The sequence below is a fragment of the Bactrocera dorsalis genome, chromosome 2, assembly GCF_023373825.1.
Source record: "Bactrocera dorsalis isolate Fly_Bdor chromosome 2, ASM2337382v1, whole genome shotgun sequence".
In the NCBI taxonomy this organism is placed as follows: Eukaryota; Metazoa; Arthropoda; class Insecta; order Diptera; family Tephritidae; genus Bactrocera; species Bactrocera dorsalis.
The window spans coordinates 74,753,060-74,769,817 of record NC_064304.1 but is presented as its reverse complement, the minus strand read 5'-3'; the positions used below and the strand labels follow the sequence as shown (position 1 = coordinate 74,769,817).

Below are 16,758 nucleotides of genomic sequence, written 5' to 3'. Positions count from 1 at the left end.
CAAAATTACTTTGTGAACACACTGACTTACTCGTATACCACTATCAAAACGAACAATATCTGTATTTCAGTTAACACATTTTAAAGTGTTAATTTGCATGGCATGCTGCTAATCTCTTCAGACTATGTTATTTTATTAAGATTTGATAAGTAACAGCTGATAAAGTAGATTTTTAAAATTTTTGACTTATACCACTTTCAAAATCAAGGGCTCATTTATTTCATTAATATCCGAATTTATGCGATTCAAGACATCGGCCAAAGTAAAGATTATAAATCTACTTTATCAGCTGTTACTTATCAAATCTTAATAAAATAAAAGACTTTATAATCTTTACCTTGGATATGTTGTATACTCATATTATGTTCTCCTAACTTTAACATCCATTTCTGTAATCTTTGGTTGACACCATTATATTTTGTTTTTGCATGAAGCCATTTAAGTGGTTGGTGATAAATTTGTAAGTCGAATTGTACACAATACAATTGTACACATACAATGGCTAAAAGTCCTTTTTCCGTTGTAGAGAATTTTTCTCATCATCATTTAGAGTTCTGCGGGCATAACACACAGGGTGATTATCCTGTTATAGTACTGCTCCGACTGCAAAATTACTTGCATAAGTTATTAATTTAAACCGCTTATTAAAATCAGGATACTTCAAAATTGGTGCTTCTATCAATAATCGTTTAAAATTTTCAAATGAATTTACATAATTAATATCTTTTTTGTTAATTTTCTTTTTTTTTCTAACAAGAGGTCATCGGTTGTGCAACTTTCGCATAATATTTTACAAATTTCTTGTAATAACCGGTAACTCCTAAAAATGCTTTAATTTGCTTTTGTGTTTGCGGTAACTTAAGTTCCATTTTACGTAAATTATCAATATGTTCCTGCAAAGATGTGCTAAAGACGAGAATATCGTCCATATCAACGACACATATTTTATTTATGAGAGGAAAAAATTCGTCATTCTTTGGAAAAACCGATACATTCGTACGAATTCGTAATGACCGAATGGTGTAGAAAATGCTGTTTTAGGCCGGTATTCATTTTTCACGAGGATTTGATGGATTTGATCAATTGTAGAAAAGTATTGTGACCTTCCCAATTTATCTTAAATATTTTATATATTGGGAATAGGAAACTTGTCATCAATTTTCATTTAACTTACTAACGTTTCTTTTTACCCGAACTAAAATTTTTTTATGAAACTATTCACAAAGGATTATTTATGGTAAATGACTTTCTGTAATGACACCTAATTATAACATATCTTGAATTTTTTTAACATTTTTCTTCTCATGAATCTGTTGGTATCTATAAATCTTAGAATACACTGGGTTATTGGTTTTAGTTAATATCTCATGTTGTATACTTTCAGTTGTTGTTAATTTCTATCCTTCATGGTAAAATAAACAATTTTATTCTTTTATTAGGCTAGAAATAGCTTTATATTCTTCTTTATTTAGATTATGTAGCAATTTCCTTCCGAATAAGCTTATAACACTAAAATTTATGGCTATCGTTCTCATTGTATGGATAAATATCGTATTATTATTACAGCTCCCAATGGTTTTAACAAGTTTTGCCCTATAATTGCATAAATTTTTTTATTATCAAATTTAGCTAATTGAGGTAGGTTTGTGATTATTTCCTTTTTCACTATTATTTCGTTTCGTAACGACTTAAGTTTAATTGGATGTTTTAATATTATTCGATTACATGACTTCAACTTATTACTCATATGTGGAATCGATGAACCTGTATCGATTATACATTTAATTATTTCATTGTTAATTGTTAGTAATACTATAGGTAGGTTTTTTGATCTGACTCTATGTGAAAATTTACTTCCTCATTGTAATTGGTGTCCATTGGTTCTAGACAGGAATATGCTTGACTAGTACGAACACTTGCTCGAACTGTATTTTGAGCATAAAAATTATTACTATATTATGTCTAAAAAACTGCCCGAAAATCCGTGTTTGTTCTGAATTTTTTGCATAATTTTCCTACCTTTGAGGATAATTTTGTCGTTGTTGAATTTGCTTATTATTAGAATTAGAAAATCTTTGAGTTTGCTGTAAATGTTGCCCAGAATATCTTTGCGATGGCGTACTTGAATTATAAATATTTTATTTTTATATTTTGAATTATAAATATTTCACTACTTTGCGCTGCATGTTGTGATTCTTTGATCTGGGAATCATCGGAAATGTTATATAATTCAAGACGCGACTGTGCATCTGCTACAATATTAGCTTTACTACAAGGTGCTTTCCAAAGGAAACAGGACTTTTTGAATCTAGCGCTCCTGGTGGTGCCATCTATATGTCGACTAGTGCATTAGAATCTACTATATTTATCGATTGTCCAATAAGAATTTAACGACATTTCATTCATTGGAAGTGAAGTTATTACGTTTGAAGTGTCAGTATATTTGTGTTATCGGTGCGAAAATGAGCTTCGAATAAAGAGCCAACATTCAATTTTATTTTTTAATTGGTAAAACTTTTACCGAAACGTTTCAATTGATGAAACAAGTTTATTGCCATGATTGCCTATTCCGTAGCAGAGTACACGAGTGGTTTCAACGTTTTCAAAGTGATCGTGAAGACATAAATGACAATCACCGTGTGGGCCAATCAAAATCCGTGATCACCAGAAATTCCATCGAAACTGTGCGTGAATTCATCCAAAATCAGCCGAAATCATCATTTAAATTCATGAAAATGGAATTGAACATCTCCAAAACCCCGATTTATCGCATTTTGACCGAACATTAGGACTTACGAAAGGTTTGTCCCACACAAATATACTGACGACCAAAAATTGCTCAGAATCCAACATTCGAAGGATGCTTGTGACCAAAAATCACATTTTAACCATTAACCACTCCCCGTATTCACCTGATAAGGCTTGCACCGGCATACTGGCGGTCATACCGGCCAACGAGCTAAAACACTCGTTCGACATGCTTTTGGAAAGCTGTACTGAATCCGAAAAAACATTTTTTCTGTTTTTTTTAAGTCCTGATTACTTTGGATCGCACCTTGTAAACAGCCCTTAACATAACTTTTTCATTATTTTGTGGCTTAAACTCTATTAGTTTATTTTGAACATATTCATATTTTTCGTTAAGTTTTGATAAAATATCTCTTAATCTTATAAAATATTGTCTTACATTATAATTCTTACCGAAAATACCTTTTGGTATAGAGAATGATAAGACTCTTTAATTCAAAATTTGCCACCAGTGTTTATTTAATTTGCTCCCATGACATATTCTCACTTATAGTCCTGGTCCTTGAATTTTATTTAGAATTACCTTACGAAGATATAGTTGCTTGCATTTTGATCCTGTGCAAGGGATAAGAGTGTGTCCGTCTCCTTGTTGAATGACGATAATGAGATAGTTCCATCGTCTCTGAAATACGTTGAGCATCCTTCAAAAGATCTTGTACTGTTGTCAGTGCCGGATTAAACTAGCGCGGGCCTGTAGCAAATTCTGTCAAGGGTTTGCTATAGGTTCTCAAGTTAAGGGTATTAAATAAATTAAAATTGTTTCAAATAAAGTGTTTTGGATTTGTTATGGACAAATTTAGAGATTATACTTTCAAAATCGACTTCTTTAAGCAAGCCATGCTCCACATTTAACAAAGTGAGATGAATAAGACGTTCTTTGCCCATTGTGTTCCTTAATTCATTTTTAAACGTTTTAATGTTGAAAAAGAAAGTTTGCCACTGCAGTTAGTGATCATTAGAGAAAAGTAAATTCGCAAACTAATTTCTAAGTTTGGTAAACACGATTCTAAAGAATTGTTTAATGAAAGTTTATAATATTGCTGTTCCAGAGGCTCCTGTTTCTTGCTGTCAATAACAGTAGCCACATCTGTTTTCAGCAGCTCTGCGAACTGCACTAATTCGCCGCCTAGGCTGTTCTCCAAATCATCTTCGTAAGCACTGACCATACTAGAGGATTTTTCCAAAATCTCTCCTGTTGTGAGAGATTTTAGCTGTCGAAATACTTCAAAACACTAGTAATTTTATGATATGCTTTCATATGTTTAGCTAAAGCAGACAGTACGTTATTAATAATGGCAATAAACACCTCAAATTCGAAACGATGTCCAGGTGTTTGATTTTCAACAAAGTCGTTGAGTGTAGTAGAGCCCCTGAAATGGTCGTACTTTGTATTTCGCTTGATTCGTCGTGTTGTCTGTTGCTGGTATTCTTTACAGTAGGTCAGGTTTTTGGCTCTTGCCTCAATATCAGAAAAAGTGGATCGCATTGCTTGGACGTAGCCATATAACGATTCATAAAGAGCGTGACTGCATCGAAGCACCAGTCGCTTGCAAGCGTTCTAGGATTTCGTTCAACGTAATTGTCATTATTCCCGTTTCTAACTTATTCATCGTTGAAAGTAGTCCGTAAGCTTTATTACGGCACTCCGCTTTCTGATCCACGTTATTGAAAATGTCTTCCAATATTTGCTTAATAGTGATAAAACCACATAAAAGTGCCTTTGTAGCATCACCTCGGGCTAGTGTCCGATAACCCTTTCAAAATCGGAATTTTTGAAGTAGAATTTTTCAGTGCGTTCGTAAGACGACCCTAACAATAGGTAGAAGCGGAAAAAACCACATAAAGGAGCGCAAGTTTGGTGTGGGAATCGTGGTGGGTGAGAGAATCCTTCGCCGAGTACTATCATTCACTCCGGTCTACCCACAATCCGCATCAAAGCGAAGTTCTTCAACATATCGCTGATTTGCGCCCACGCCCGATGGAAGAGAAGAACGATGTGACCAAAGATACCTTCTATAAGCGGTTAAAGCCCACCTATGAGAAATGCCCCCTACGGTATCAAAATCGTGCTTGGCGACTTTAACGACAGAGTGGAAAGGAAGGTATTTTTGGCACGGCGGTCGGAAAACTCTGCGTCCACGACGAAACATCCCCAAATAGATTGAGGCTGATCGACTTCGCTGGAGCATGGAATATAGTTATCTTTAGGACTAGACTCCAGCATAAGAAAATACATCAAGGGACCTGACGGTCTCCGGATCGAAAACTAGATCGATCACAGTGTTATAGAATTAATACACTCTGAGGTCCTAACATCGACTCGGACCACTATATTGTTACAGCCAAAATTTGCACCCGCCTCTGTGCAGCAAAAAACGCTTGTCAACAAACACAAGGAAAGTTCGACGTCGAGAAGCTGCAATCCTTACAGATAGCCAAACGATTTTCTACTCGACTTGCGCTTCTGCTCTCTGAGAGCACTCGTCAACAACTCGGTATAAAGGAACTGTGGGACGGCATTTCAACTTTCTTACGTACAGCTGCAAACGAAACCAATGGTTTTCGGAAAATGCAAAAGAACAGCTGTTACGACGAGGAGTGCTGCGTCGCAGCGGAGAGAAAATAGACCGCCTACCTCGTTACGTTACGATCGACCACAACAATTTCGAGATGGGATAGATACCGAGAGTTGAAGAGGGAAGTGAGACGCATTTGCAGACAGAAAAAGAAAGAGGCCGAAATGCGTGAGTATGAAGGGCTGGATAAACTGGCCGACAGTGGTAATGCTCAAAAATTCTACGAAAAAATGCGCCGACTAACAAAAGGTATCGAAACCGGAGTTTGTTCTTGTAAAACCCAAGGAGGTGACCTAATAACAGATGCCCAGAACATACTAAAATTAGGGAGGGAACACTTCTCCAGCCCGCTGAATGGCAGTGAAAATATAACGCTAGGACAAGGCAAATCCGATTCCTCAATCGATGATGATGGAGCAGACGTTCCACTGCCCGACCAGGAAGAAGTTCGAATAGAAATTAACCGTCTGAAGAACAGTAAAGCGGCGGGGGCTGTTGGATTGCCGGCCGAGCTATTCAAACACAGCGGCTAAGAACTGATAAAGAGCATGCATCAGTTTCTTTGTAAAATATGGTTGAAAGAAAGCCCAACGATTGGAATTCAAGTGTGCTCTGCCCAATCCACAAAAAAGGAAACCCCACAATCTCTGTCAACTACCGTGGGATAAGCCTCCTCAACATCGCGTATAAGGTTCTATCGAGCGTATTATGTAAAAGATTAAAGTCCATCGTCAACAAACTGATTGGACCTTATAAATGTGGCTTTGGACCTGGAAAGTCAACAAGTGACCAGATATTCGTCATGCGCCAAATCTTGGAAAAGATCCGTGAAAAGGGAATCAACACTCACCCTCTCTTCGTCGATTTCAAGGCTGCTTTTGATAGCACGAAAAAGAGCTGTATTTATGCCGCGATGTCTGAATTTGGTATCCCCGCAAAACTAATATGGCTATGTAAGCTGACGTTGAGCAACAGGAAAAGCTCCGTCAGGATCGGTTAAGGAACTCTCCGAGCCGCTTGAGACTAAACGAGTTTTCAGACAAGGTGACTCTCTTTCGTGTGACTTCTTTAACCAACTTCTGTGATGCTGACGATATTGATATCATTGGCCTTAACAACCACACCTTCAGTTTGACATGAGAGGACTTTATTGGGGCCCGTGTAAAAGTTTGTTGATGGGCGTTGCCCACTTTTTGGTAAAATCCCATATCTTGTCACCCGACTGAACGATTTCGACAAGGCATTGTTTTCATATTTCTATGTCATGAGAGAAATCGGACAATAACCACGCCTACGCAAATCAAGAAGTAAATAATATAACGGTATAAAACTTTGCACGAATGATTTTTTTAATGTGTCCCATCTTATAACCAAAAATTTTTCAAATCCAACAAAAACTGGCCCTAGGTACAGAATATGTGGATCCCTGTACCTATAGTTGACTTTTGTTTGAAAATATCGGTCAATGTCTGAGATATATAATTGAAATTCAGGAAGTGCACTTCTCTGACAATGGTACGTCTGTGTGTCAAAAATGGGTTGAAACGGACTAATACTTCCCTTAGCCACCATATACTTAATATAAAAATTTTCGAATTTGCGGGTGACATTGTACAGCATTATCGGGCAATATGTGAGTTATCCCCAAGAAAATGAGACAGCGTGTTTTACTTATAACAGTGTATCTTTGTGTCTAAAATAAAAAAAAAAAAAAATGGCAAAAACTTGGCATAACCAACTGCCATATATGTACTACATATAATGGTTTTCGTTTTTATAAAAAACCTTATGTGTCTGTCAGTATTGGAGTTATATATAGTATATTTACGTATAAAATTTATTGGATTTCGATCCTCAGGTTGACGTTTTATACCTTAAGCTATTTTCCTGGCTTTGATTCTTGTAAGTTGCAAGAGAATAAATTATCACCCGAACTTTGCCCTTCCTTACTTGTTTTCAATAAGTTTTTTACATTTACCCTCTTTTCTAGACAAAATATCTGATAAGCGAGTATTCGTATTATTAATTTTACATTTGGTATGTATCATTTGCTTTTTACAATTTGTTATATTTATTTATTCTTTTTTAGATTTGGCAATTTCAATGTCAATTAATCGTCTTTTTCTGTAATTGCTCTTGGTTCATAATATTTGCTATCATTTATAACTTTTGGATACTTAAAATATATGAATAACAATATTGGAAACCTATAAAATTTTATTATTTAACATTACCTTTATGAATAATTCTATTTCTGCTATTAATTATTATTTAATTCTCTGAATTTTCCTTAACTTGCTGTCTTTTATATCTGGGTTTTAATTTGTTTTTTTCCCCTGTTACTTTTCTTGTGCTTTCTTTAAGGTGTCTTGTAATTGCATAAAGTAATTCGTTTTACATCTGTTAAGGTTTGAAGCAATTCTAAAACCTTTTTTGAATAAGCATGTTGTTTTAATCACTGCCCGCTTGACTTACCACTTGCTACTTTTCTTTAAAATGATAACCAACCTCCGGTTTTACCACTTTATTCGTGTATTTTTTCTCAGTATAAATTTAACACTTAATTTGTATGTTTTTTCACACTATATCAACACTATAAATTAACTTCAATTTAAAATAAACTTCAATGTATGGAGATAGAAGGGATGGAACGCTGCGTAGCGGTGGCGGAAAACGACGTATACTCAACAACGGGCGAGTCAGAACTACTATGTATAGGCTGATCATTTTTATGTGGGTGGTGTGTGTTTGCGTGTGTGAATCCTGGGCTCTAGCGTGTGGGTGATGTACTTTTACGTCCTCTGTGTCGTGAACCTTCTTTATAATGTACGTTCTCTGACCAAACTTAGTTTCCTATTGTATAAACATAATTCAGAGCAGGTATGCAATAGAAAACAAACTTTAGTTTTTTCTGGATACCCAAATGCACATATGTACATATGTCTCATATGATCACCATAGGGTTGGTATAAACGTTTAATGCCCTCGCAATTGTCAAGAATTAAATAAAAAAATACATAACTTCAAATGTTGACAAAAATTTTTATAAACCAATATAAAGGGCTATAACAGACCATTTCATCACTTGCAACTTGCAAAAATTAAAGCCGAAGTTATACCTTCAGGTACATAAGGTTTGTTAGTTATATTATGTCTAGGACATGTTTTCATCCGATTTTAAAAAATACACCGTTATTAGAAAAACATGTTCATTCAATTTTAAATTCAATTTTATGATAACTAACATATGTATATCAAATGAAATTTAAAATTGATTGTAATATTGGTTGTAGTCCGACGTAGCTCATTTTCACATTGCAGCATTGGAGGATGGAGTCATGTGTAGAAGGTCACGCAAGTGAGGAAAGTTCTCTGATTGCCATTCACTAGGGAGTGGCCAGAAACGATTCTTTTACATGTGACTCAAGCAGCTCACGACTTCCGGTCTTTGACCAAGTATCCTCTGGGTAGCCTAAGAACATCCGTTTGAAGGCGAGCTAAAGTGAGAAGGCGAAACATCCCCTGCATAGGGTTGTGCGCAGGGTTTGGGATCCGCCACGTAATAAAAACACCCCCAGTGAATAGATATAACCAGCCTCGGATGAGAGACCGCCTTTTGATGACGACCATGGCAAACGAAATAAGGACTACGAATTGAGGGCATGCACCTTGAATGTCCGGTCCCTTAACTGGGAAGGTGCCACTGCCCAGCTGGTTGATGTCCTCGTGAAAACAAAGGCTGACATCACCGCCGTCCAAGAAATGCGATGGACGGGGCAAGGACAGAGACGAGTAGGTCCTTGTGACATTTACTACAGTAGCCATATAAAGGAGCGCAGGTTTGGTGTGGGATTCGTAGTGGGAGAGAGACTCCGTCGCCGAGTACTATCATTCACTGCGGTGAATGAACGTCTAGCCACAATCCACTTCAAAGCGAGGTTCTTCAACATATCGCTGATTTGCGCCCACGCTCCGACGGAAGAGAGGGACGATGTGACCAAAGATGCCTTTTATGAGTACTTGGAGCGCACTTATGTGAGATGCCCCCGCCACGATGTAAAAATCGTGCTTGGCGACTTCAACGCCAGGGTGGGCAAAGAAGGTATCTTTGGCACTACGGTCGGTAAATTCAGCCTCCACGAGGAAACATCCACAAATGGGTTGAGGCGGATCGACTTCGCCGGGGCCCGAAATATGGTTTTCTGTAGTACTAGATTCCAGCATAAGAAGATACATCAAGCTACCTGGCTGTCTCCGGATCGAAAAACTACCAACCAGATCGATCATGTTGTGATAGACGGAAGACACGTCTCCAGTGTTTTAGATGTGCGTGCGCTCCGAGGTCCTAACATCGACTCGGACTTGTTGCAGCTAAGATTCGCACCCGCCTCTGTGCGGCAAAAAACGCTCGCCAACAAACATAAGGAAGGGTCGACGTCGAGAAGCTGCAATCACAACAGACAGCCGAACGATTCTCTACTCGGCTTGCACTCCTGCTCTCTGAGAGCGAAAAGAAGAAACGACTGGCGTGCGGTTGTTAACTCGGCTATAATCGCATAAGCGGTGCCTACGCCAATTAAGAAGAAGAAGAAGCATAGCAATGAAAGAATAATTAAAGAATATTAAATACCGAATTTGGTGTAAAACGGTTGAGATATGTTTATAAAGCCCTCTCATATCATCTCGGGAGTGAAATTTAATACAATGTCTCTGGCGTATTTAGTAATTGATTTACCGCGCTTTTAGTAGACTTTAAGGGGTCAGTAGGGTATTCTGGTCTGTTTTTGTTTTATAGAAATTTTGATTCTACAAAAGAACTTTTTCACATATCATGAGGTATATTGTGGAGTGTATAAACAAATTTTTTCGGAGTTTTTTTATGATATCTTTCGGAAGGCTGGTTGAATGAGATGCGTTTTTTCACTGGCGCACACGATTTCATGAAAAAATGTTGATAAATAAATAGGTAATTAACGTTTTTTTTTAATTTATTCCCATTGTTTCTTTTTTCTTAAATAAATTTTGTCATAACATTGTCAATAAATTAAAAAATATATATAAATCTAGTAGGGACAGGGATTTTGTGAACATTAAAAAAAAAATTAAGCAAATCGGTTGAATCATGTCCGCCAGTTTAAAAAAGTTTGTGTTTGAGAAAAACGTCTTTAAAGTGCCAGGTGTGCACTCCGAGTGCTCCGAAGGTCGAGCGGTATTATTTTGGGCCTTTTTCGAAACCTTCCAATGGTAAAGTGGGTTACTATATTAATTCTAAGGCTATAAAGAAATAGAAAATATTTGTGCGCCGAAAAACGCTCCGATTCCGGATATGTGTACCTAAGTTCAGATTTGTCAATTTATCAGAGTACACAATTTCTTAGTTGCACGGATGGACCCTGAAATCAATCCGTCGCGTTATGGTGATTACTGAAAAATTATACTTATGTACATATATACATCGTAATTAGTTTTAGTTGCTACAAACACCGATTTACTATTTTTACTCTTTAAAATACACTTACCTCCTCATCGTTAAATGTTAACTGATTTACGGCTTCCATGTCATCATTAGAGGTGTTTACTCTTTGATGTTTGTCATTTGCATAATTCGCTATAACCCATAATGGAATTTCTTTAAAGCTTGTAATTGTTAGTGTTACGCAAAAAATGAATATGAAAGTAACTAATGTGAATACTGTTTTTATATGGCCACCTAATTTTTGACCTGGAAAAATGTTTGTATTAAATATTGCGATGCATATAAATACATTATGAATACCAATTATTGTTGTATCCCAGTCGACGGCTCCCATTGAGTACCCCATAAATCCGCCTAAGCCCGCCATTATTGTAAAAGTAGAAAGCCCTTTAACATGATCCTCTACAATTAAAAGAAGGTTAAAGACGAAATAATGTTAGATAGAAATTACTACCTGGAAGGCATATGTCCAACAAATATGCTCTAGCTGGGCTTTGGCACGCATCCGCGTCGAAGTCTAATAAGACTGTACCCAAAACAGTGAAAAAGATTCCCCAAGGATGTTTATTCTGTGGTACGGAATGTATTTCATTTTGTGAAGCAGTCACACGATGTGATACCATATTTAAACTTGTATTTGTTACATTAATTATTGAAGAGTGCAATTCTTGGTAATCATCACCAAACCAGTATCCCAATTGTTCCCCATTAGGTATTAAAAGAAGTCCTGTTAAAACAACTTTGACAATTAATTGACTGAGATTTAGAATAGCATCCCTCAAATTCGGGGTTAAAATGGATATGCACAGATAGAGGAGGTTCTCCAAAAAATATAACAAGGTATCACTGACTTTTTGCCAGAATGCAACCGTTTTGTTATTGTGTGAATAAAAAGAATAGAACACAAATTAAATATTGAATTAAAGTTATTTTTGTATTATTTAATAAAAATTAGATCTATTAAAACGAATTATGGAAGTGCTATTAGATACACAAGCTAAAATTTAGGAGTTAAATTCACATGCACTTTAAAGTGTTGACTTTTTGAATTTTGTTTAAGCCATTGTTCACCTCACCTTTTGAACACTTACCATCTTTTTTAGTATTTTTTGAAATAAAACGCCCGTTTTCGGTTGGTAACAATGGTATTTGAATTTAGAAATTTAGGATTTTATTTAGGTATTTATGTTGGGCAAACCCGCGTATATAAACGTAAATGTAACAACGTGAATAATAAACTGTGAAAATTGTTAGCGTAATAGCATAACGACGACAGCGGGTGGCGGCGATCGAGAAGGCGAAGTACAGGTTCAAATGCAGACGAATAAGAACTAAACTGTTGAGATGCTGACCTTTTTTTGTGGAGTGGTACCCAATGTGGTGTGTGTTTTTTGTGTTGATATGAGGTGCTCTCGCGTGTGGGTGGTGTTGATGTGTGGGTTCTGTGTGTGTGGTGTACTGGAGTGTTGAGGTAGTGGCATTAGGGGAAGACTTATCTCATTTAGCCATCCCGGCCCCCTATGCAAATATTCAGCGTGGCAGTCGCTGGAGTTGTTGAAGTGTTGCCACAACCTTGCTAAGTCCACTAGCGTGGCAATTTTGTTCCCTTTTCGGATGATGCCCAGTTGGTGCGGACGCCATTGATGGGGCTCAGGACAGGCCGCAGTGGTTCCACGTCGTACCACGCGGTTTGCTTGCCTTGGTCTACTTGTGTTTGAGGCAGCTGGCTGACCTATATCACGTCGTTGGCGCTGGCGTTGTGTCGGTGACAATCCTTTAAAGAGCCCACAGTGCTGTACCCGGTGTTTCCGGCGACATAGAGGGCATAGGATTCGAGGCGGTTCGGCTTGTGTGGATGGCGTTGATGGAGCTGCTCGTGAGCCACTACCAGAAGCGGTGGTCGATGCTAGCATTGGTTGGGCGGGGCGTAGGAATAGCGCCATTACGTGCCACGTTGGTTGCCGACCGAACAGTTGGTGTGAGTATGGTAGGCATGTCCACGTCCACAATGATCTCTATAAGAATGGTATTTGAATACACATGGTAGTATATAGTTATGTAGCATAACTGAGTCGTCGTATTGACCGACCATTTCTGTAATTTTTATTGTTGTTTTTAAAGGTTTGTCGCGGATTGCGGCTTTATTGATTCATTTCAATTAGTTTTCATTTTTGATACGGTATTATGAATGGATCGTTTGGTATCGAATTTTTGCTATTATCCGCAGTTGGTAGAAAGCATAATTTAACCAGCGGCCTGGTTAGTATTCCGCTTTGAGCACGGAGATCATCTACCCGGATGTGACCGTCTGAGCCATAATGGAGCTTTTCTATGCGGCCAAGTCGTCACTCGGTTGGTGGGGGACAATCATCGTTAATAAGTACACAATCTCCAAGCTTTGGCGTATTTTCTGATGTTTTCCATCGTTACCTCTTGTGGAGGTCCTTTAAATAGTCTTCTTTTCATCTGCGGCTGAAATTATGATGGAGAACTTTAATTCTCTCCCATCGATTTAATAAGGATAGGGACTCCACTCCTGGCTCAGACCTGGCCAGAATGGGTGCTCCTTTGTGAAAGTGCTCTGGGGTTAGGGTTGTGAGATCTGAGGGATCTTGCGAGAGTGTTGTTAGTGGCCGTGAATTGAGAACGACTTCAATGCGAATCAATAGTGTCGTAAATTCTTCGTAATTATATTTGTAGTTTTTTTAAGTGGGATTTGAAGATTTTACAGCTGATTTCCACAAACCACCCATATGAGGAGCACTTGGGGGGATAAATTGTCAATTAATGCCTTGGAGAGCATACTTTTGTACAATCTCAGAGGAGACTTGTTTAATCAAGTCCACAAACTATTTTTCTGTGGCTCTTTGAGCCCGATAAAGGGTTTTCCATTGTCGCTCATAAGGAAAACTGCGTCGTCTGACGAAGCGAGCAAATTCCGCGGAAAAAGCCTCTTTTGTCAGATTAGTACATAGCGTGAGGTGCAATGCTTTTGTCGTAAAACAGACAAAGACAGCCAAGTAGCCTTTCATTAGTTTGGGAGATCTTAGCATGGACGCCTTTATCTGAAAAGGACCAGCAAACTCGACATCTGTAATAGTGAAAGGCAGAGCGATGTTGCAGCGTTTCGGTGGAAGTGCTGCCATAATTTTCGTCCTCATCTTCTGTCTATGCATAGTGCAGATCTTGCACATGAAAATGCACTTCTTTATTTGGGGCTTAAGACGGGGAATCTAGAACTATTGGCGGATTATATGTTGCATTAGATATTCCAAGCGAAGCGAAGCCAGGTCCTTCTCCACTTGGTCCTTCCAACGGAGTGGAGGTCTTCCTCTTCCTCTGCTTCCCGCGGCGGGTACTGCGTCGAATACTTTTAGAGCTGGAGTGCTTTCATCCATCCGGACAACATGACCTATCCAGCGTTTAATTCGCTGAACTATGTCAATGTCGTCGTATATCTCGTACAGCTCATTGTTCCATCGAATGCGATATTCGCCGTGGCCAACGCGCAAAGGACCATAAATCTTTCGCAGAACCTTTCTCTCGAAAACTCATCGACTCATCGGTTGTTGTCATCGTCCAAGCCTCTGCACCATATAACAAGACGGGAATCATGAGCGACTTATAAAGTTTGGCTTTTGTTCGTCGAGAAAGGACTTTACTTTTCAATTGCCTACTCAGTCCGAAGTAGCACCTGTTGGCAATAGTAATCCTGCGTTGGATTTCCAGGCTGACATTGATGGTGGTGTCAATGCTGGTTCCTAAATAGACGAAATCTATTACAACTGCAAAGTTATGACTGTCAACAGTGACGTGAGAGCCAAGTCGCTATTGCGACGACTGTTTGTTTGATGACAGGAGATATTTCGTCTTGCCCTCGTTCACTGCCAGACCCATTTGTGGTGCTTCTTTGTTCAGTCTGGAGAAAGCAGAACTAAGGGCGCGGGTGTTGAGGCCGATGATATCAATATTATCGGCATACGCCAGCAGCTGCACACTCTTATAAAAGATTGTACCTGCTCGATTAAGTTCTGCAGCTCGAATAATTTTCTCCAGCAGCAGATTGAAGAAGCATTAGTAGTGTATATATTATACTTGAGGAGTGGCAAGTCTAGACTTCTCTGGTATTATTAGAGGACGGCGTTCTTTAAATGTGAGGCTTGAGTTGGCAAATGGAAATGGATTTATTACTAAGAGTGAGCTCTTTTTGTCAATGGGCTTCGATTCTCTTAGTACTACCATCTCGCAGCTGAAGTGGCGCGACTAAGTATACGTGATAAGAGTGACCTTTGCGTTTTCTAGGTCTAGGTGCGACAATGTATTGCCTTGGGAATACAGCGTCGGTTCTCCCTTTACTCTAATTTTGAGTCGCTTGATGAAATTGAACATGTAAGCGATTACCCTGAGTGCTCGGGAGTATGATGAAAATCGCATCATCCAATGTCGTGTGAAAATAATCGATTTTTCGACTTTCTGGGGCAATTATGTTGCGCATGGGCGATCTTGGCCAAGAATCGGGAGATTCTGTTAACCATGGAGGACCATTCCACCAAATAGTGGTTGTGGTAAGGTGCAGAGGTTTGCACCCTCTTGTACCTAGATCGGCAGGATTGTCAACACTGGCTACGTGTCGCCAAGTGGCTGATCCCACTAGGTCAAGGATTTGAGGCGTTCGATTGAAAATATACGTCTTCCATGCATGTGGAGGTTTTTCTAACCAAGCTAATACAATTTCGGAATCAGCCCAGACATACAATTTATATTTTGCCATATTTATCCATGGATTCTAGCTTGGCTAGTAGTAGCGCACCACATAGTTCCTCTCGTGGTAGACTTATTGTTTTTAGGGTGCCACCTTTTTAGTTTGCACATGTAGTTCGACTTGGTGCCGTGGGGCATAATTTATCTATCGTGGGATTTGTATCTGTGTGTTTTTGTGCTTTCCTTTTCAAATTTAAGGAAATCAGTGTGTTATAGATTTTCTATAGGTATGTCCTTTAAAAAATTAGGGTGGTTCGCCGTTATCTTTTTTAACCGAAACCCTGCTGTATTGAACGCTTGTGTCACTTGTGCTAGTGTCTCGTATGCTTGTGGAAAACTGTGGCTTCCAGACAGAATGTCGTTTACATATGTTTGTTTTTTCAACACTTGTGTTGCCAGACGAAATTCTGACTTTATGTCTTCTGGCAGTTCGTGGAGTGTAATGGCTAGGTATGGGGCACAGTTTATGCCCAAGGTAACTGTTTTTAATTTAAAATTGCGTAGTGGACTATTGGGAAATTTTCGGAAAATAGTTCGCTGAAAATCTTGATCATCTTTATGTACGACTATTTGTCGATACATTTTTTCGACATCCCCATTGAAAACGTATTTGTATATACATATGTACGCCAATTTAATATGAGGAGGTCTGCTAACTTAACCTTTAACTAATGACGTGGTAGTAAATTTTACACCTTGTGTTTTGATTTTCTCATAATCATAAAAAAGGCTTCTAAAATAAACCACACATTTTTCAAAAAAATACAAAGAGTTTAAAATTTTCTTTCCGAATACTGTAATAAGAATTAATTTAAATCAGTTTGATGAAATTTGTAAGTATTATAACAAAAAAATCTCTAATAAATTTTAACAATCAAAATGGTGTAAAATTTACTACTACCTCTAAATCTACGTTTCGAAATTTGACCTCTTAAGTTAAAGGTTAAGGTGTGAAACCATTTGCCAATGCTTGCTATTTGTATGATAGCTTGGAAGCTTGAATGCGCTTATCCACTTGGGAGGAAAAAAGAGTAATGGGGCAGATTTTGTTTGAGTTTTGTATTACTCTTCCGCCCATTCCCGTGATTTCAAAATTGGCTAGTTTTGTTGCCAGTTATAGCCTACTTTGTGCCCTAT

General features: G+C 38.2%; 1 protein-coding gene across 3 annotated transcripts in view; it reads right to left on the bottom strand.

Moving 5' to 3' along the window:
- Positions 1-16,758, bottom strand: part of LOC105223097 (proton-associated sugar transporter A) — a 176,438-nt gene that overhangs the window by 72,805 nt on the left and 86,875 nt on the right. For all 3 annotated transcript variants that reach the window (XM_049450002.1, XM_049450001.1, XM_049450000.1), the window contains exons 3-5: positions 11,315-11,587; positions 11,161-11,262; positions 10,904-11,106 (exon numbers count right to left, since the gene is read on the bottom strand). In XM_049450002.1, the coding sequence (XP_049305959.1) occupies positions 10,904-11,106; positions 11,161-11,262; positions 11,315-11,587 (578 nt within the window). The remainder of the gene's footprint in view (positions 1-10,903; positions 11,107-11,160; positions 11,263-11,314; positions 11,588-16,758) is intronic.